Source organism: Cajanus cajan, chromosome 2 (assembly GCF_000230855.2).
Source record: "Cajanus cajan strain Asha chromosome 2, NIPB_CcT2T_4, whole genome shotgun sequence".
Taxonomy (NCBI): Eukaryota; Viridiplantae; Streptophyta; class Magnoliopsida; order Fabales; family Fabaceae; genus Cajanus; species Cajanus cajan.
The window spans coordinates 4,507,365-4,529,967 of NC_138518.1; the positions used below are offsets into that span (position 1 = coordinate 4,507,365).

The 22,603-nt window shown below is 27.8% G+C and overlaps 1 protein-coding gene across 1 annotated transcript; it reads left to right on the forward strand.

Moving 5' to 3' along the window:
• Window positions 1–8,223: 8,223 nt before the first annotated feature.
• Window positions 8,224–9,933, forward strand: LOC109815768 (AAA-ATPase ASD, mitochondrial). The gene has a single exon (XM_020380564.3). It carries the CDS (start codon window positions 8,260–8,262, stop codon window positions 9,772–9,774), a length of 1,515 nt encoding a protein of 504 aa, XP_020236153.2. The 5' UTR covers window positions 8,224–8,259; the 3' UTR covers window positions 9,775–9,933.
• The last annotated feature ends 12,670 nt before the right edge of the window (window positions 9,934–22,603 follow it).

The window sequence follows — 22,603 nt, forward strand, 5'->3', positions numbered from 1 at the left end:
CTCCCCATATCTTTTCGTGCTTTGTATCAGGAGACTTGTTATTCACATGCATGAGCTAAATAAAGAAAGGTCTTGGAAAGCTATTCAAATATCATGGGGAGTCCCACCTTTGTCTCATTTGTTGTTTGTGGACGATATTTCTTATTTTGTCATGCCATGGAACAATAGGTGCAAATAGTAGCTTCAACCTTGGAGGACTTTTGTGTTGCATCAGATTTGAAGGTAAATTGTGACAAGTCTAAATTCATGGTGTCTAAGAAGGTGGAAAATCTAAGAATAAAAAGGTTTCAGCAAATTCTAAATATACACTATAATCATTGCATGGGGAAGTATTTAGGCATGCCAATGATTTAGGAAAGGGCTAAGTTGCAGGATTTTCAACATGTCATTGATCATGTGAATGGGATATTAGCCGCTTGGAAAGAAAGGTTACTAAATAAAGCTGGAAAGTTATGTCTCATCAAGTCCACATTAACCTCAATTCCTGTTTGTGGTATGCATTGCATGTGGTTCTCACAAGGTATATGCAACATTATTAACAAAGTATGTTGATCGATGCTGCGGGAAAAAGATTGCAGCTCCTAGTTTTGGTCTTTGGTGGGATGGTCCACAGTCACTCAACTGCTTGCACATGGTGGGTTAAACATACGAGAATCACGACCAGTGAACATAACCCTTCTTAATAAGTTGATTTGCGAGTTATTAAGTTCACCACATAAGCCTTGGGTGCAAGTCTTGGGATAAATATTTGAGAGGTCACTTAGTGCTAGCTGGGGTAGAACAACGCAGACAATCCTATATCTAGGCAATCATTCTTAAAGCATTATCATTTCTTAAGGGATGGCTTTGCTCCTTGTCTTGGTTCGGGAAATTCCTCTTTTTGGTATGCAGATTGGTTAAGAGTGGGACCGCTATGTCAGCTGGTTCCTTACATACATATTAACAATTTTGAGATCAAAGTTGTTTAATGTTGGCATGAGGGTTCTTCAAACTTGAAAAAGTTGTACACATTACTTCCTTAGGAGGTGGTTGATCATATTTTACAGGTGTGTATAACTATGAATCCAATAGGGATCGACACATTTAACTGGATAGGTGACCCATCGCCAAGTTATATTGTAGCAAAGGGATTCCAATCATTATGCACAAAGGGATAAGCTGCAGAAACTTTAGATTGGAAACGTCTTTGGAAGTTGTCTATACAGGAGAAGATGAAGTTTCTTCTTTGGCAAGGTTTGCATAATGCCCTTTCGATTAATAAGGTTCGATTGTAGAGTAATTTAGCTTCGAGCGGAGCTTGCATGAGATGTTCACATGGAATGGAATCTATACTACATGTTGAGCATGACTATCCTTATTTGAGAGAAATTTGGATGCAATTAAGGAATATTCCATCCTTTTTTTTCTCTGTTACAAGTTGTCTATTGTGGCTCAAGAACTTGGTTAATCATCTAGATGTAGCGAGGTTGGCAGTTGGGGCATGGTAGATTTGGAATTTTCGAAAAACCATATGGTCTTTGAGATAGATCGGTCTTGGGTTATGAACTATGTTGTGAGAGAAATAACATTAGATATATCACATGATGCATTCTACTTGAGGTCTAAACCTCTTTGGCGGTAGCATGACAACTGGAGTCTACCAGATTATCCCTTTATCAAGTTGAATGTTGATGAAAGTTGGCTAGAAAATTCTCGAGTGATGAGAATTGGTGGAGAGGTGAGGGATTTTGTTGGTAGATGGAAAGGGGTATTTGCGAACTCCTTCAAAGGAGGAGACCCCTTACGTGCAAAACTTCTTACTTTGGAGGCAAAGTTTTGTTTATGTTGGGAAGAGGGGTTTAAATTTCTTCTTTATAAGTCAAATTGTGTAACTGTTATCTCCATCTTTCGTAAGTACCTGCAATATGATTTTTCTCGACATAAACATGCAAATATTATTGTCAATATGAGACAACTTTTGCCTCATGATAAATAGGTGTATTGTGATAGTATTCTTAGAGAGAGCAATGTTGTTGCTTATAGGTTGGCTGGATGGGAAGCCAAATTTAGTTCAGTATTTGTTAAATGAAGGAGTCTTCCAAAATTTATTTTGCATAAAGTTGATTTAGATTTCATATAGTTCTCTTTATTTGTTTCTATTCATTAATATTTAAAAAAAAAAAAAAAAGGCTAACCCTTCTCCGTAGTTCATCAAAGATTTTGCTTTGCATAGAAGATCTTTCACTTTACCAAGTAATTTTTTTTATATATATATTTTGAATATAAGTTGTATGTACGAGTCATTTTTATAAGGGTTGTTTCACGTTGTCACACTCAAACAAGCAGAACAAAAACAGAGCCAACTGAATCCACACAATTTGGAATAATTTGAAAACCAAAGAATAATCAATCCATGTGCATACCAAATTACCATGTTTAGGGTACTACTTGACTATTCTTCTCTGACAAATTACAATCCATTATTCTACACCCATCGCAATTGACTTCACTCAAATTAGAATTTCTAAAATCGATTTCAGATCATGCAATTGTTTCGTATTCGAACCATTGGATCGAATGTGCAATTCTTCCACGTTAAAAGCCCCAAATGGTGACCGAGAACCACTTGTGTTGTTTTCATGTTTGGCTTGTGAATGCCGGCACTAAAACAAAATGAAATCCATGTTTTGCGATTCTAACAATAATAGGGTCCTTTTGGATTCGATTTCAAAGCATTGGTTTTTACTTTTCAATACATAAAATTTTAAAATAATAAGATTATTACTTTGAAGTAAAATCAACTTTAATGCTTGTAATTTAAATTTGAGTGACCAATGTTCAACAAGAAAAAGGCGTCACAAATAGAGAGAGTATGATTTATTTTTACCCTTAATTTTTATATATATTTTAACAATTAAGCACGTTCGCATATTTTTCTTGTAAAAGAATCTTATAAATATTATAAAATAAATTTACATAAAATTACAGAAATATTACATTCAAAACTTTCTGCAAATTAGTATAAAATAATAATTAAAACTTTCATGCAAATATACATTTACGTGAAATTTTGCAGGAAATCTAAAAATTTCGTGCGAAAATCTTTCTAGATTTTTGACCTGCAGGAAAAAAACTATATATTCAACAAACCCGTAGTATATTTCGCATCAATTTATTCGAAAAAAAAAAAAACAATTGTAGGAAAATCTGTATGAAATCGATAAACTTTCATATTAAATGGGGTCTACTATTAAAGCAATGGACTCCATTTTTCCTTATAGTCTTCTTTTGTTTTGTTTTTTTTTGGACCACCTTATAGTCTTCTTAGTCAAGTTTAAATGAGGAATCTTTCTTGGTTCTTGCCCATTATTATTTTACACCCGTTGTTCTGTTCCTTGTTTAAAATTAAAAAAAAAAAAATAGTTTGTATTGAAAAGTATATAATATTTCCTTCATTACGACTTTACTGTCTGCACACTAATATTGCTATATTATACTAGCTAGTAGATTCTTTATTGAAAAATTACAATAAAGAGATAAAAATATATTGAATTGCAGATTTTTATTTTATTATAAAATAGTGTGCAGTGAAAACACATTACTTTGTAGAAATTGTATTGTTACATAAAACTTATAAAATAAAGAGAGAGGCAGAGACAAGAAACGAAAAGAGAAAATGTGATAATGAATTTGATGGTGAAAAAATAATATATATATATATATATATATATATATATAGAGGAAGATTCAAATGACACCGGTGTAATTTTTACTAAGTGTTACACCGCTTAATAACTTTATATTAAATATGAATTTTGAAAACTCAATCGTTAGATTGAAAATTCATATCTCTTAGATCATATATGTCAAATTTTGTTAAAATTGAACAACTTGAAGATAATCAAAACGTTCATATTTTTGTATATTTTGAAATATGTATATTACGTCAATTTCGTTTTATGAGAATGAAGTATCAAATCATCTTAGATTAATATAAAATTTGATATATATGATTTAAGAGATATGAACTTTCAATCTAACGGTTGAATTTTCAAAATTCACATTTAATATAAAATTATTGAGCAGTATAAAAGTTACACCGATGTTGTTTGAATTCTCCTCATATATATATATATATATATATATATATATATATATATTTCATGTTAGAAAAGCAATTTATAAATTAGTAATATCTCTATACTTCGAAAGCTACAGTAACGAAAATAATGCTCATGTAGCGTTGTCTACTTTATAAATCAGAAGAAAATTCCAACACGCGAGCATGAGAAAAAATAAAATAAAGGATAGAAGTTAGGTAAACTTTTTTTTAAGTCTGATTGGTACTGTTGTGATAGTATTTTATCTCGATATTAATGAGACCTGTATCAAATGCAAGTGTATAATATTAAGATAAAACTTTTAATTTTTATTGAAAAATAAGACCAACTACACTTAAAGAACTATACTTAAATTTTGTCTAAATTAAAATTTTTTTTGTATCAAAATGAACACTTAAAAAATCTTGTTTAATTTTGTGATGTGTGTAAAACATATTTGAGAAATTAAAATTTATGAATTTAATTTTTATGCATATATAGTAAATAAAAGGTTAAATTGTACTTTTAGTTTCTCAAATTTTTTTTAATATGCAATTTTGATCCTTCTGTTTTAAAATAAAAGCATTTACTTTCCTTATTTTTAAAAATGCAAAATTTTGGTTCGGTCGTGCATTTTATGTTTATTAATTGTTGAATTTTAACAATATTTAGTAGTTTATTATCACTTAAATGATATGATATTTAGTGACATCATTTAAGTGATGTGATATTTAGTGACGAAATATGTAAAAAAAATTCTAAAAAAATAATACAAAAATATTTATTTGTGTATATTTCAATGAATGACCAATATTTATTTTATTAATTAATCTTATTAAGATGTTTTTTTAGTTTTTTCTCTCAACTTTAATTATATTAATAAATGTCACATCATTTAATATGAATAAAATTAAAACAATAATTAATAAATGATAATTTGACAAGAGAATCAAAAATTTATATTTTAAAAATTAAAAGAACTAAATGTCTTTATTTTAAAATAAATTGACCAAAATTGTGAATTAACAAAAGTGCAATTTAACCTAAATAAAATTATAAAATCAAATAAAAAATACCATTGAAATAAAGGGATGGAAACCGACAAGGTAGGTGTGACTGTCAATAACTTTGTCTCTGTCCCGTTTACAATACTTTATGGATATGGGATTTATGTTTCATCTTTATCCTTGTACAAAAATTTAGATAAAAGACAAATTCTAATATAAAGTAACAATTAAAAAGTTATATTATTTAAGTTTCGTTTGATGTAAATTAAAATAGAATAAAATTACATAAATTTAAATAAATTTTAATAAATAAATAAATAAATGACCATAAATAATTGAAATTTACATGAATGGGAACAAGAACCAATAAGTATATGTGCATTTTTTCCTCATACCCGATTTAATAAATCGGGTATTATCCGTACCCATATCTGATCAAGTTAAATTATTCTCTGTCAAAGTTAGGATAGGTTCAAACATTATCTACTTGTGTGAGTTTATTTTTCATTCTTGTATAATTTTAAAAATAATCAATATGAAGGTTAACAAGCTTAGAATATAAAATATTTTATATAAAAAAAAAGCTTAAAACACGCTCGTTTGAACACAACTATCTACTAGAATTGACATCGAGATTGGAGGCTTGAGATAAATTCATGTAGACTTAAATTTAATTCTTGTTAGTGTCTTTTTTACTGATTCAAAAAAATTCACTATTTTGAATTGAATTTATTTTACACATAAATTAAAATTTATTAGAAATTATAAAATTTGGTGGATCTATTGAGAATATATTTAAATATCCTTAATTTTTAAAGAATAATTTAATATATTTAAATATCTTTAATTTGTAAAGAATAATTTAATTTTTTTAGAAATATATTATTTATGTTGCAAATATTTAAATTTAAATTATTTTAAGTTTAGGATATCAATATTTGGATTTTTATATTTCAGAATTTTTCTACATATCTTAAACCTATAGATAAAAATATATTAAGTAGGGACGTAACTAGGTTAAGTTAGGTCGAATTTAGATAAATTTGCTATCTAACCTAAAATTTTAATGTGTTGATTAGAGTTGAATTTGTACTTTTTTTTTTTAAAATTTAACAATCCAATTCGATCACAAGTAGATTGGATTGAATTTGGTAAATTCGGTAAACATAGTTAATTTATTTTTTTATTATACAAAATATAATATTTTATAATAGATGTAAATTATTTGATATCTTGTTTTAAATATAATGTTATTAACTGATAAAACAAATAATGATACAAATTAAATTTCAAAATAATTTTTTTGATTTGCTACAACCATTAAGGCAAAATAAAATTTAAAATAAATATATTATATTATTATAATACTATTAATCCAAAAATAGAATACTCGTTAATGAATAAGAGTGATAAAGAATATTGTTATGAACAAGTGATCACACTAATTTATTATTATTATTCTTTTATTTTTACTATTTTTATTTTATGACCGAATCGGACTAAATCATGGATAAAAAAAACCTTTTACCCAACACAAATAGTGTTGGATTTTGATTAGGATGGATCGGGTCCAACTTGAATACTCAAAAAATTTGATCCAAACTCTTTAGATCAGTCTCAATCAATTTAAATTTGAAGTTACATGTAACTACTTACACTCCTAATCTCAAGTTTCTTTCTTTTAGGACATATCAAGCTACTCTTTATAAAATCACTTCACAATTAAACTACAAATAAATAAAAATCAAATCTCACGCTCTATTCAATGAATCTATAATTATTTGTACTTTTCAATCAACTTTTATCATTGAGAAAGCGTGTGATTGGATATAATTTAACAAATAGATTTTAATGAATTTTTTTTATGTGAATTTGCACATAATTTACTTAATAATTATATATTACCTTATGTTTTTAAGTTAAAATAAGGAATTTAAATTTTTTAAAAAAATAGGAAATATCAAGCTACTCTTAGTAAAATCCACTTCGCAATTAAACTGCAAATAAAGAAAAATCGAATCTCAGGGTCTATTAACTGAATATATAATTACTTGTAGTTTTTAATCAAATTTTATCATTTAGAGAAAGCACGTGATTGGATATAATTTAAAAAATATATTTTAATGAAGATCCTATGTGAATTTGCACATATTTACTTAATAATTATATATTACCTTATATTTTTAAGTTAAAATAAGGAATTTAAATTAAAAATGGTATGAACTTGCAATTACAAAGTAGGTATGTACGGCTTATTTTCGTGGGAGTTTCTCTTGGTGGACGACAATCTTTAATAGTTGATTTCGTGTGTCATGTTGGCTGTCATTTACGACTTTCCAATTTTTTAGTACGAAAGTTACTTTACAATTTTTTAAATGTGATCGGTATTGTTGTCAAATCAAAATTATAATTTTATTTCAATATTATAAATTATAACTCAAAAGTTGACTAGTCCTCTTCACTCGTAAATAGAGTCGTCAAAGTGAGTTCGGGACCTGTTAGGCAAAAAAAAATTAAAGTTTTATAATAGGTGAGTATATCTTAACTCGGTTTACTTTGACCTGGCCCACCCGGGCTAAACCCGTGGTGGGCCGGGTAGCCCACCAACCCACCATTTTTTTTGCAATAAAAATTTAAGTATGATTTATAGTTAATTTTGTATGATGGAATATTAAAAATTTTTATTTTAGACTTTTATCATTATTTGTATTTAATTTTGTATGATGAGTTATGACTTATGACTATTAATGATGCTAATTTTATGGCTATTAGTTAATTTATAATTAATTTTAAATTTTAAATTTTGTTGATAATTTTTTTTATAATTTTTGGTGGGCTGGTGGGCTGGCCCATATAACTCACCAATCCGTGATGGGCTGGACTGGGCCAAATTTATTTTAAGAAAATTAAAAGTGAATCAGGCTAGGTTGGCTTATTTTTAAAGTGGATCAAGGTGGGGTGTGCCACATGCGCCAGACTGGACCGTTTACACAGCTGTACTTGTAAACACCACACCCCTGAATTCATTGAACACAAGAAAAGAACAGTAAATTTTGAAGGCGTGGATTGGGGAGCAAGAAAATAACTCAAAAGTTGACTCCCTTAGTCCATTTCACTCCTTATAAATACCACACCACTGAAATTCATTGAACACCAGAAATCAAGAAAAGAAAATGGGAACCAGTGGAATATGGTCACAACTAGGTTCACTTATGGCAAGCGTCATGTTTGTGTATGCCATGTATGAGCAATTCTTCCCTCACCACCTTCGCATCTATCTGAAGAAATACACAAAAAAATTCTCAAGCCTCATGTACCCTTACATCCAAATAACCTTCCCCGAGTTCTCAGGTGAAAGACTCAAGAGAAGTGAAGCATACACAGCCATCAAAACCTACCTCAGTGCAAACTCATCTCAAAGAGCCAAAAGGCTCAAAGCTGAAGTCGTGAAAGATAGCCAAAACCCAATAGTTCTCAGCATGGACGACAATGAAGAGATCATAGATGAGTTCCAAGGTGTCAAAGTGTGGTGGAGTGCAAACTACAAAATGCCCAGCTCTCAGACAATTTCATGGTACCCTTCTTCAGATGAGAAGAGGTTCTTAACCCTAACGGTCCACAAGCGTCACCGTGACCTCATCACAAGCTCCTACATCCAACATGTGTTGGATGAAGGGAAGGCCATTACGGTTCAGAATAGGACGCTGAAGCTGTACACCAACAACCCTGGCAGTGATTGGTATGGTTACAAACGCACCAAGTGGAGCCATGTGAACTTCGAGCACCCTTCAAGGTTTGAGACTCTCGCTATGGATCCAAAGAAGAAGGAAGAGATCATAAATGATCTTGTTAAGTTCCAAACGGGAAAAGAGTATTATGCTAAAGTTGGGAAGGCTTGGAAGAGAGGGTACTTGCTATATGGCCCCCCAGGAACTGGGAAGTCTAGTATGATAGCTGCTATGGCTAATTTCATGAACTATGATGTGTATGATCTTGAACTCACTGCAGTGAAGGAGAACACTGAGTTGAAGAAGTTGTTGATTGAGACTTCGAGTAAGTCTATTATAGTGATTGAGGACATTGATTGCTCTCTTGATCTTACAGGCCAAAGGAAGAAAGAAAAGAAGAAAGATGAAGATGAAGATGAGGAGAAACCTAAGAATCCTAGCAAGAAAAGTGAAGAGGAAGAGAAGAAGGCAAGTAAGGTGACTCTATCAGGGTTGTTGAATTTCATTGATGGGATTTGGTCAGCTTGTGGAGGTGAGAGGATCATAATTTTCACAACAAATTACGTGGAGAAGCTTGATCCTGCTTTGATTAGGAGAGGGAGGATGGACAAGCACATTGAGATGTCATACTGTGGCTATGAGGCTTTCAAGGTGTTGGCTAAGAACTACTTGGATGTTGAGTCTCATAGTTTGTTTCCCACTATTGAGAAGTTGTTGGGGGAGACCAATATGGCCCCTGCTGATGTTGCTGAGAGTCTTATGCCTAAGTCAATTGTTGAAGATTCTGAGTCTTGCTTGAAGAATCTGATCGAGTCTATTGAGGAGGCAAAGAAGAAGGCAGAGGAGGAAGCAAAGAAAAAGGCCAAGGAGGATGAGGAAGTGGCAGTAACAAAAGAAGAAGAGGTTAAAGCCAATGGAAAATCTGCTGAAGGGGTGAAAGAGAATGGCACCATCCATTAGTGTAGATTAAGTTCAATAGTATTAGTGTGACATAATATAGCTGTGATAATTGTGATGTATGTATGATGTTCAAATATGATTTTTCTTTTTTCCTTCTGATGTGATGTAATGTAATAAATGGAATTGGAATTAATGACAGTTATTAGACTTTGTTTTTAATATATTATTTTTTTTAATTATTTAAATAACCTAAACGCACATATATTTACATAAATGATCCATTTAGAAATTTAGGTGAGAAATTGGTTACTGGGTGTTGGGAAAGAAGCCTTCAAACAGCGACAGCAGAAGCATACACACAAAAATAGAGAAACAAAAACAAACTCATTTTATTTCTCTCCACTTACAATTTTTACAAGGACAAAATTGCAAACTCTCTCATCACAAATTTTCTGGAAAAACTTGGAAACCTTCATACAGAAGTTTTCTGGCAAAACTTGGAAACACTCTCATGACACACAACTACCCAAGTCCCCAATACACCCATTGGGACCTATGTTGTTGTGGTGAGTAGACACTAACTATCACCTCTTATTTATAGTAGTAGTCTACCACTCCCTTCTTCAAACTTCATGATGTGGGACTTTGGAGGATACCCACACACTTTGGGCACAACATTCCTCCCTTCATCCAAAGTCTCACATTAACCCATCATCATTCACAAGTTTTCTGACAAAGCTTGGAAACCCTCCTTCACAAGTTTTCCTGGCGAAACTTGAAAACATCTTCTCTTCACAAGTTTTCTGGGTGAAACTTGAAAACCCCTTCCCACAAGTTTTCTGGCGAAACTTGGAAACCCTCCCTTCACAAGTTTTATGGGTGAAACTTGAAAACCCCTTCCCACAAGTTTTCTGGCGAAACTTGGAAACTCATCTCTTCACAAGTTTTATGGGTGAAACTTGAAAACCCCTTCCCACAAGTTTTCTGGCGAAACTTGGAAACCCTCTCACTGCTCCACCATCGAGCCAGTCACCCGATCAAACCATCAGCTCTGATACCACTGTTGGGAAAGAAGCCTTCAAACAGCGACAGCGGAAGCATACACACAAAAATAGAGAAACAAAAACAAACTCATTTTATTTCTCTCCACTTACAATTTTTACAAGGACAAAATTGCAAACCCTCTCATCACAAATTTTCTGGAAAAACTTGGAAACCTTCATACACAAGTTTTCTGGCAAAACTTGGAAACCCTCTCATGACACACAACTACCCAAGTCCCCAATACACCCATTGGAACCTATGTTGTTGTGGTGAGTAGACATTAACTATCACCTCTTATTTATAGTAGTAGTCTACCACTCCCTTCTTCAAACTTCATGATGTGGGACTTTGGAGGATACCCACACACTTTGGGCACAACATTCCTCCCTTCAAAACTACCCAATGTGGGACTTTGAAGGATACCTACACACTTTGGGTACAACACTGGGTAACTGATTTCTCAAAGGGATTTTTGAAAAATTTTGAAAAATCCCTTTGAGAAATCGGTTAACTAGTAACCTGATTTCTCACTTGGTTTTTTTTTTTCTTTTTTTTCTTTTCATTTTTTCTTTTTTTTTTTGAGTTTTTTTTCCAATTTTTTTTTGTTTTTCAGTTTTTAATATTCAGATTTTATTAAAAAATTATAATGAATTTTTAAAAAATTTATTTAGTTTTTGTTTTTATTTTAGATTATAAAAATGTATTTAAAATAAATTTTAAAGATTAAAATTTAATAAAATTAATTTTAAATATAATTTTTAAAAATGAAAATATTATGATAAATAATAATTTTAGATAAATTTAAATTTTTTTTAGAATTTTAAACAATTGCTTGGTCCTAAAGCGTCAGAAAAATTAATGACTTTGTGCAGAGTGTCATCAATTGTTTTGTCCCAGAACGTCAGGAATCCAATGACTTTGTGCAGTGTCATCATTTGTTTTGTCCCAGAGCGTCAGAAAAATTAATGACTTTGTGCAACGTGTCATTGCCTTGGTCCTAGAGGGTCAGAAAAATTAATGACTTTGTGCAGAGTGTCATCAATTGCTTTGTCCTATAGCGTCAGGAATCCAATAACTTTGTGCAGTGTCATCAATTACTTTGTCCTAGAGTGTCAGAAAAATCAATGCTTTTTGCAGAGCGTCAGGAATCTAATGACTTTGCGTTTGTCCACATTAGGTTGCTTTAGTTTTATATAAACCCTAAACACAGGCTAAAAAAATGCAACAAATTGAAACATTCGATCAATGGAGTCGTTAACTGCTCCAGCCACTGTTTACTATGATGGACAAATTGTCTCCACTAAGCATGGAGATACAATTGTTAGCAACGAGGTTAAAACCTTACTAGTAAGCAACATGATGACTTATCAGCAACTTAAGCAGGTTATTAATAATAACCTTAATCTTTCTCATTACAAAGTTGTCATAGATATTCACTATCGATACCCAAATTCATGTATCGGTGGTGTATATAAATATACAACGTGTCGTCTTAGGGATGATGAAGATGTGGAGTGTATGTTTTCATTGTTCACAGAACTGCACGACCTAACAAGTCTTGAATTGTATGCTACAACGACGTATATTGGATTATTATATGGGATGGAAGCGATTGAAAAATACCTTGACCAAGCAATGAAGTTAGACAACTAATGTTATATGATTTAAGTTTTATGTTATTTATCTATTATGTTTGAAGTTTGTTTAATTAAATTGTGTCTTTTTTTAACTTATTTTCATTTTAATGATGTAACCGTTAAAATTAGTGTACTTAATATATATTTGTTATTATATTACAGTTTTTAATTTTTTATATTTAATAAATTTAATTTAAATAATAAAATTCATTTTATAATTCTAAAATTTAGTATAATAAATAAGTTTTAACATTTTATTTATTTTTAACATAATTTTAAAATATTATACAAAATTTTATAATTTTATATATAATTCTGAAAATTATAATTAACTATATTTATTTTTAAAAAAATATAAAATAAAAAAATTATAATTTATAAATAAATATAATATTAATTTTATTATTAATTATTATCTTTTATAAATTATTTAATTTAAACATTAAATATATTTTATTAAAATTAATTATACTTTTTTAAAAAATCTGAAAATCAAAAAGTGAATAATTTTTTTTTATTTTACAAAATCTGAAAACAAAAAAACGAAGAAAAAAAAAGGCCAAAGTGAGAAATCGGTTACTACCTAAATTTCTAAATGGGTTATTTAGGAAAATATAAATGCATTTAGATTTTTTAAATAATTATAAAAAAAATGGTATATTAAAAAAAAAAGTCACAGTTATTATGCTTCTTGTTATTAAGAATGTTGAAGATGAATTGAAAGAAGGATTAAATATGATAAGTGTATATTATTTAGTAGAGAAGAATTGCATTGATCACATGTATATATATAGTGTTTAAGCACTAATTGGAGTAGTTGAGATCTGCGCTACCAGTCACACCACTAAACAAATTTATAAACTAGGCGTGCATACAACGTTGTTCATTTGCATAAACTGTGATTGAATTGACTCATTATGCCTACAAACATGCGTGGTGTACGTGGAAAACGCCTTCCTCATATGTTTCGATAGATAGTTGTTTACATCAGATGACAATGCTAAGTAAATTTTAACATATGGAACAAGTCCTCATGACTTTTAATTCAAATTGATGTAATATTATATATATATATATATATATATATATATATATATATATGAATTAATATTTTAATGTATAAAAGGCATATTTGATTTGTATAATTGTATCCAAGAACATATTTAAATATATGACACTGTGGATAATATTCATTTAGAATGTCATTCCATTTTATAGGTTTTATATTAAATATCGTGATTTTTATAAAAAGAAAAAATAAATTTTCCTTGATGTTAAAGAAATAAAATATGCACTTATTATTCCATATATATTATAATATAGTTTTTCAAACAATTTCATGTCAAAGTCACCGAGTTGAATATTACGGTGGTTCTTTATTTCCTTTTTAATTGAGAATATTAACACATATATATAGTGAGGGAGGAGAAGAAATCCACTTATTGCTTATATTTACTCCATTTAATAATTTAAGTTTGTAAAATTTAAAACAAAAATAAAAATTACTTAATACTCTATTTTATTAATTCAAATCAATATATAAAATATTTTTGTAATTGTTTATCAATTTGAATTAACAAAATAAAATATCATCAAATGATTTTTAATTTTTTTAAAAATTTGCTAACTTGATTTATATATTAAGAATCTTTAATTCAAATAATTAAAAATTAATGTCAAATTTGAGTTATTGAGTAGAATAAGTCTACTTATATTTACTCTACCCAATAACACATTTTACATTAAATTTTAATGATCCAATCGTTGAATTAAAAGTTCTTCATACATAGATCAAATTTGTAAATTTTTTAAAAATTTAAAAACTATTTATTACTCTATTTCATTAATTTATATTGACGGATGATCATAATAATATTTTATACATGATTTGAATTAATGAAATAGAATATCAAATAATTTTAATTTTTTTTTAAACTTGCAAACTTGATCTATACTTTACAAAATTTTAATTCAACAATTGGATTATTAAAATTTGATGTAGAACATAAATTATTTATATAGAAGAGAAGATTAAATTACTTGTGAGTTGTCTCCATGCACATCTGCATTTGCATGTGTGTATACCCTTAAATTTGTGTTTATCTGTATGTTTATTTTTTTGTGTGTGTCTGTTGTTTGTATCTACCTAGGAATGGAGGTAGAATTATAAATCAAGGCAAACCAAACTTTTTTTTAATAATTTTATCCATAAATAAAATTTATCTAATTAGTATATATATATATATATATATATATATATATATATATAATTCTATTAAATAATTATAAATACATGTTTCAAAACTTTAATTGAATTATAGTCAAAAATAATATTTTTTTAATCAATAAGGGGATTCACTTCGGTTACGAAAATGAAACGACACCTGAACTTGACTCAAAATTTATATAAATTGTTTGAAAATTTTACTAATAACATTTTAAAAGATGAATCAAAATAAGTGTTTCATTTAAATTTGTAGTAACCTAATTTCGTCCGGGAAATGTCAATTTTTGTTTAAAAAAATAGAAAAAAAGGTATATTCAAAAAAGAATAAAAAAGGACAAAAATATAGAAGCCAAATGTAACACCTCATTTTTATATTTTTATGGAGGGTAATTTAGTAATTTTAATATGATTTTAGAAGCCCAGAACGGGCCGTTCCAAAACTAGAACGGGTCGTTCCAACCATCTGAAAAAGTCCTAAAACTTCTAGCCCGGAACGGACCGTTCTAGATTCAGAACGGGCCGTTCCAACCTTTCAAAAAGAGCTAAATTTCTAGCTCGAAACGGGCCGTTCTAAATTCAGAACGGGCCGTTCCAACCTTCCAAAAAGATCTCAATTTTCAAGCCCAGAACGGGACGTTCCAACATTCCAAAAAGCCCTAAAATTTCTAGACCAGAACGAGCCGTTCCAAAACTGGAACGGGCCGTTCCAACCTTTCAAAAAGACATAAAATTTCAAGCCCAGAACGGGCTATTCCCAGAAACTGGAACGGCCCGTTCCCAAACTGGAACGGACCGTTCCAACCTTAAAAAAGGACCTGTAATTTTTAGCCCAGAATGGGCCGTTCTCGAACTACCAAAATACCTAAAAATTTTAGTCTAGAATGGGCCATTCCGAAATTGGAACAGCTCATTCCGCAAATGGCCGTTGTGAGTAAAATTGCAACCCCGGAACGGGCCGTTCTGGATTCAGAACGGGTCGTTCCGGTCCCTCCTGAAAGTCTATAAATAGCGGGCCTTCCCCTTCCCAAAGACACCTACACACACCCACACACACATATCTCCACCTTGGACCAGGGGGAACCCAAAGGAAGAGACCAGCAAGTTACCGCTACTGTAGCGAAGAATTGTGAGTATATTAAACTCATTCCTTTTATTTATTTTTATATCTGTCAGTAGTTCTTATTTAAATTCAAAATGTGATTAAATACCAAAATATAGTGTTACAATATTTAATGTAAATATATGAAATTATTGTATCAAAAATTTTATTGGAGGAATGGTTAACTAGATGTGACATCTTTTTAACCTTTGAATTTAAAGTACAAGTTGTGACAGCTTATCTTAAAATTTTTTCTCCAAAAACAAAAATGTTTAACCAAGAAATTTTTTAAGATCATAACATCTATAACAGTAATTATAATTATAATTTTATTGAATTGACTTTGGTGTATACCTTAGTCAATTTTATATTTTTAGGGTGAATGAGCTGAGACAGTTCAAGAATCCTATATTTAACAAAAATAAATTTAAATAAAAAATATTAACACACAAATATTTTCTACAAAGAACTACGTGACTCTGATTCTTCATTACACATGAAGATACGTAGGAGCAAGAAATAAATCTTGTCGAGCTAAAAAAATAAAAAATATTATTTTCCTTTTTATATAACAATAATAATTTTAACTCTTTTATATATATATATATATATATACAATGATAGTTTAGTTAAATAAAATATATTTGATCATTTTAGTGAGATAAATATTTTACAAATTATTAATAATTAGTTTAATTAATTAAAGGTAATCGTCTTAGGACGAACGTTGTGAGGTGTAATACCTTCCTCACACGTAATCGACTCCCGAACCCAAAAATTTGGTTTTCGTAGACTATTTTCTACTTTATGGTTTTTCCAATGTTTTTCCGTAAAAAATAACATTGGTGGCGACTCCTCTTTTTCAATTTATTTTTCGCCGTCCCGTCGCGACCGAGGTTGCTACAGATGGCGACTCCGCTGGGGATATTTTTGAGAGTCAAGCCTATAATAATTAGTTAAACTAATTAATAACTTTTAAAAAATGTTTGTCTCACTTTTATTTTATTTTATTATTATTATTATTGTTTATGTCTCTTATTTGTTGTTTGTCTTATTTGCATGAATTATATAAATATGTGTTTTTAGAATTTTGTTTTTTTTATCATATGTGCTATGTTTTGTAGATTTGATAGTATAAGGTTGCTCCCTTCACACACTTCACTTACACAATTTCACACACGTTTATGAGTGGGGTCCTATGCCCGGACTTGAGTGCAACTTAGGGTAGTAAGAGGTTGAGTAGTAGTAACCTTCTTGATGAACATCTTGTTTGGTTATTACGAAGGCCTCACTTAGAGTTTGATCCTCTCAAGGGTATTATCACCTCTAATAGTTTACCTATTATTGTGACTAATATCCTAAGAAGGGTTATTGGCTCTAGGAACCTATTTTAGAACTATAGTCCCACCCTTTTGAGAAGAACACGTGTTAGTAGTCCATAGAGTTTTCAACTTAAGGATGTCCTTATTAAGTATCACAGGAGCAATATTCTACCTTTACGTTCGAATGACGCAAAAAAAAAAAGAAGAGAATTTTATTCCATTTCATAATACACATCATACATTTTTTTGACTTTTATCATATCTCACGCATCTTCAATATAACATTCATCACCACAAAACTATTCATGCATGCATGCATTCATCTACATTTCATAATTTATTCATGATATACATTTTACATCTTTGCATAAATTTTTTTTATTTATGACATCATGCATACAACTTTAAAAGATTGCAATTGTGATCATCATTGACACTTGTTTCTTAAAGAAAATAAATAAAGTTCTCTCTTGCATAATTCAAAGTAAGATCATTATTCCATTCGAGCATTTAGTCTAAAATGCACCCCATAACATTCAATATTTTCATAATCTCTCATGATATTCACGCATAAGCGTTATTTAGATTAAGTAATCATGTTAGGTATATTCATCAACATATCCATCGTCTTTTCTTATCATTTTCCATAATTGCATTAATTCTCACTTCATCATCGCGAATCAAATGCATTTGTTTCTCTAAAAACCAAAAAAACAAAAAAACAAAAAGAAAAAAAAATATTTTTTTTATTTCAAATTCTTCACTCCAACATTATTCTTTTATACATGCATTTCATAGTAAAATAAAGGTCTAATTATTTACAAAAAAAAAAAAGAAAAAAATATACTCTTCTAATTTGATTATTTTCTTTTAAAGAAGATGCCAAGCAACAAATTTATGCAATGTCTCAAAAGAAAAAAAAGAAAAACAGGAAACAAAGAAAAATGGAGAATAACATGAAATTATTGGTCTCACTTACATTTAATTCTCAACCGAGAAGATGAGCTCTTTGACAATTTAACTTGTCAATTGACATGATTTTAAAACCATTGTTAACCTTTTGAAGTATTTATTTCATTAACTTGCATAACAAGTTGTGTTGTTATCTTCATTGTCATAAATTGTCTTTGTCCCATTACATCTCATAGTTTCCTCATTATTCTTTCAAAAATAAAGAATTTGTCCTCATAAAAAGTCAAGTCTATTAGATGATTCTCAATTAGCAAGTTTGGCAAAAATTTGAAGATTTCTTATCGGGACAAATTTATCATTTTTATGAGTATCTGGCCCACCAACTACCACATTTAATGGAGACAAGTCTTATGAGCAAAAAAAAAAGAGTGAAAAATGTAAAGTCCGTTAGACTGAAAACCCAAAAGGGCGGTCTAAACAAAAGTTAGGACAAACAAAAAAGAAAAGGAGTAACATGGAGTTCATTAAGTTTTGTCTTAAGATTAACCTTTAAAAAATAAGTAGTCAAGATTTGAAATGATGTATGACCATCACTTGTCACCCAAATTTTTGCCTAAAAGTGAAAATTTTCTTCAATTACCTCAAACAAGGCTCACCCTCAAAACAGGGGCAACGCAATGTTCCCATTTAATTCAGCTTGTTTATGATACCATCTAAACAATGAAAAAGGAAAAGAAGAGAAATGAACACTACTAGATTAATTAATATTTGTGACGAATTTTGTGACGGAAAAAATAGCATCGCTAATAGTGACGCATTTTGTGAGGGAATTTTAAGTTTTGTGACGGACTAGAATTTATTGACTTTTGTGACGGAATATATTCCCTCTCTAAAAATCCGTCACAAATTTCGTCACTGAATCAAAAAAAAAAATTTGTGACGGATTTTGTGACGGAAAAATTTTCGTCTCTAAAAATCCGTCACAAATTTCATCGCTAAATAAAAAAAAATGTTTGTGACGGATTTTGTGAAGGAATGAACTTCGTCTCTAAAAAATCCGTCACAAATTTCGTCACTAAAATGAAAAAATTTAGTGACGGATTGTTCCCTCTCAAAATTCCGTCACAAATAGGTTAAAATATTTTGTGAAAAAATTGTGAAAAATTGTTCCCTCTCAAAATATTAAATTTTATTTATGAAAATTTTATATTTAAGAATTATGCATAATTAAAGAAAATATGTTAAATTTTTTTAAAAAAAATAATAAAATTAAAAATATTTTATTTCATTAAAGGACTCAAAAAATTATGAAATTCATTTAATTAAATAAAAAATTGTCAATTTTGAACATAAGAAACTAAGACATTTATTAAAAATATTTATAAAAAAAAACTTGTGAAATTAAAAAAAAAAGAATATTAATTTAATTTTGGCTTAATTACATTTTTGATCCCTCAAGTATTGTAATTGTGCAATTTTGATCCCTAAGATTTTAATTGGATAATTTTAGTCTCTAAAGGATTGTAATTGTGCAATTTTAGTCGTTTAATTTTTAATTGAACAATTATAGTCCCTCAAAAATCATAATTGTACAATTTGAATCTCTCCCATTAAAAGTTTAATAATTTTAAAATTTTAATATATATATATAATAATAATAATTTAAAATTATACAATTATTTGCTTATTTAAGTTAACATATATTATAATTTTTATTAATGTAACAAATGATATATATTTATTATTACTAAATAAATAAAATTTATATATTATTAATAATTTAATATTTCTAATAAATTAATATCAATAATATTTTTAGTATATTTATAGATAAATTGATAATTTGATAAATATAACTTAGTATATATTAATATACTTTTACAAAAATATAAATATAGTAGATAAGATATGTATATTTATATTTTTGTAAAAGTATATTAATATATAATAAGTTATATTTATCAAATTATTAGTTTATGTATAAATATACTAATAATATTGTTGATATTAATTTATGAATAATATTATAAAAATATAATATATATATATATATATATATATTTTATGTATTTATTAATAATAAATATATATCATTTGTGTGACACCCTCTACCTCACATACCATAACACAAATAACAAAAATTGAATAACATAATATTTTTCATAATTGAAATACCAAACATGTTTAATTCAAATCAAAACTCATGTATTTGTGGAATTAAATAGATATTCATACATGTCATGCAACAAAGAATACAACAGAACAATCAAAAAGCAAAATATAAACTTGCATAGTTTGTTTGTTTCTCTCAGGGTTCTCTTAAGAACCTACCTAGTACTCTAATCCATACAATAAACATCTTACTCATATAATTGTCTCTTACAATTGCATTCCCTTATGGTGTGTTTGGATGAGGAGTTTTACAAATTCAAGGAATTTTAAATTCTTGGTATTTGAATTACTTTGATTTCAATTTCTATCATTCTTAAAATATTTTGTTTGGATAATTAAGTCAATTCAAATATCTCAAATTTTAAATTATTAGGTTAGATATGATAATTTGATTCCATCATGATAAAATTAATTTTAAAAATATATTTATATGTTGAGATTTTTAAAATAAATTTTATAAAAATAAATATTAGCTAATTTTTAAATATTTAATAATTTTAAAAATTAATATAAGATAATATTTAATAATTTGAAAAATATTTTTGAATATCTAATAATTAAAATAATGAAAAGAAAAGATAAAATATATAGGTGAAATAAGAAAAACAAATATGAGAAATTTCAAATTCTCCTATTTTTGCGAGAATTTGAAATTATACTATTTTAAGGAATTTCACAAATGTTCCAGTGTGAGAACGGCCCGTTCTGGGCTACTTAAAAATCAAAATATTATAAAAATTAATTTTCATAAATATTCATTATTAAAATACTAATAATTATTAAAAACCTTTAAAACACTCTATAAAAGTCATTAACTATAAGAAGATAATGTCCACAAATTTAAAATAAATAATAATTAACTAATTTAGTTATTTATTGAAAAATATCTTTCTAATTTCATAATTTTAAATTTTAAAATTTAAATTTTTAGTTAAAAATTAAAAATTTCTTATTTTTTTTAATAAAATAATATCCTTTAGTTTCTTATTTTTTATGCTTAAAAGCAAACTTATAAATTAATCTAATTTAGATTTATGAAAGAAATAAGCACAACCTAAAAAATGGAGATATTTTATTTTGCATGAAAGTTGTTAATATGACAGGTATTACTCGATCTTGTGTTTTCAAGTATCCTAATATTGTGAAAAATATGAGTTAGAATTGATTCAAATGAATAAATATTAGAACTATATATTCATATGTATCTCAAAGAAAAAGGAAGGGAAATAACATATGAATTAATTGACATTGTAATAACTATCCACAGTCAACGGTAGAATGAAACACCATCAAATTAGCCTCAAACAACTCTAACCTCTCGTTTGTACTCTCAAGTGATAATTTACAAAGCATGCACACTCATTATAAAGTATACAAATTTTTAGACTTATAAATTTCACTTTATTATATAAATCAACAAGTTTAATATTTAAAAAGATAAATAAAAGTATATATAATTTCAATATATTATTGTAAATTTAATATAATAATAATAATAATTATTATTATTATTATTATTCATTTTTATTGAAATAGATCAATCTTTTAATATATTATAGTATATATAATTTTAATATATTATATATAGTCATTAAATTTAATATAATAATAATAATAACTAATATTATTATTCATTTTTATTCAGGTAGATCAATCTTTTAAGTGTAATATAAGTTTTTTTTTTTAAATAACTTGTAGCCTATGCTTTTAAACTAAATACATATTATAGTAAAAACTTTAGTTTGACATATTTAATTTTAAATATATTTGATTACTTTGTACGTTTATTAATTTTTGTATGTGAGTAGAGTAAATTACATTATTTTTAAAAAATATTGTGTTTTTTGTTATATATTTATGTTAAGATAATTCTATAAGATATAGTTTAGATATACTAGTTTATCCTCTCCTAATTTCTAGTTTAGTTTCCTTAGTACTTGAATCTGAATGATTTTCATGTTATTGAATTGATGGATACAATAAAATAAATAGGCATAAAACATAATCAATCCCTAAAGTTTAAGAATTTAGATAAAACTGACTAAGGAAACTAAACAATAAATTAAGAGAGTATAAATTAGTATATCTAAACTATATCTTATAGAATTATCTTAATAATTTATATTGTTTATAATATAAACATATTTAAACAAAGAATTTAATTGTTTCGGTAATAAAAAATTCATACGTAAAAATTAAATTCAATATATAATTTAAATAAAATTAGGTATATACATACTAAATCAATTATTCATCTTTCGATATAATACTTGATTTCTTTTGGTTATGATATTTTAATATATTTTATTTAAAATATCAACTAACATATTTTATTATTATTATTATTTAATTTATTGTAAAATAATTAAAATATTTAATTTAACATCATTAAAAAAATAACCATTATAAAATTTATTTTTTTTAGTTTAATTATTTATTATAATACTTTTTAGTTACCGTATTAACCAAAAAATTA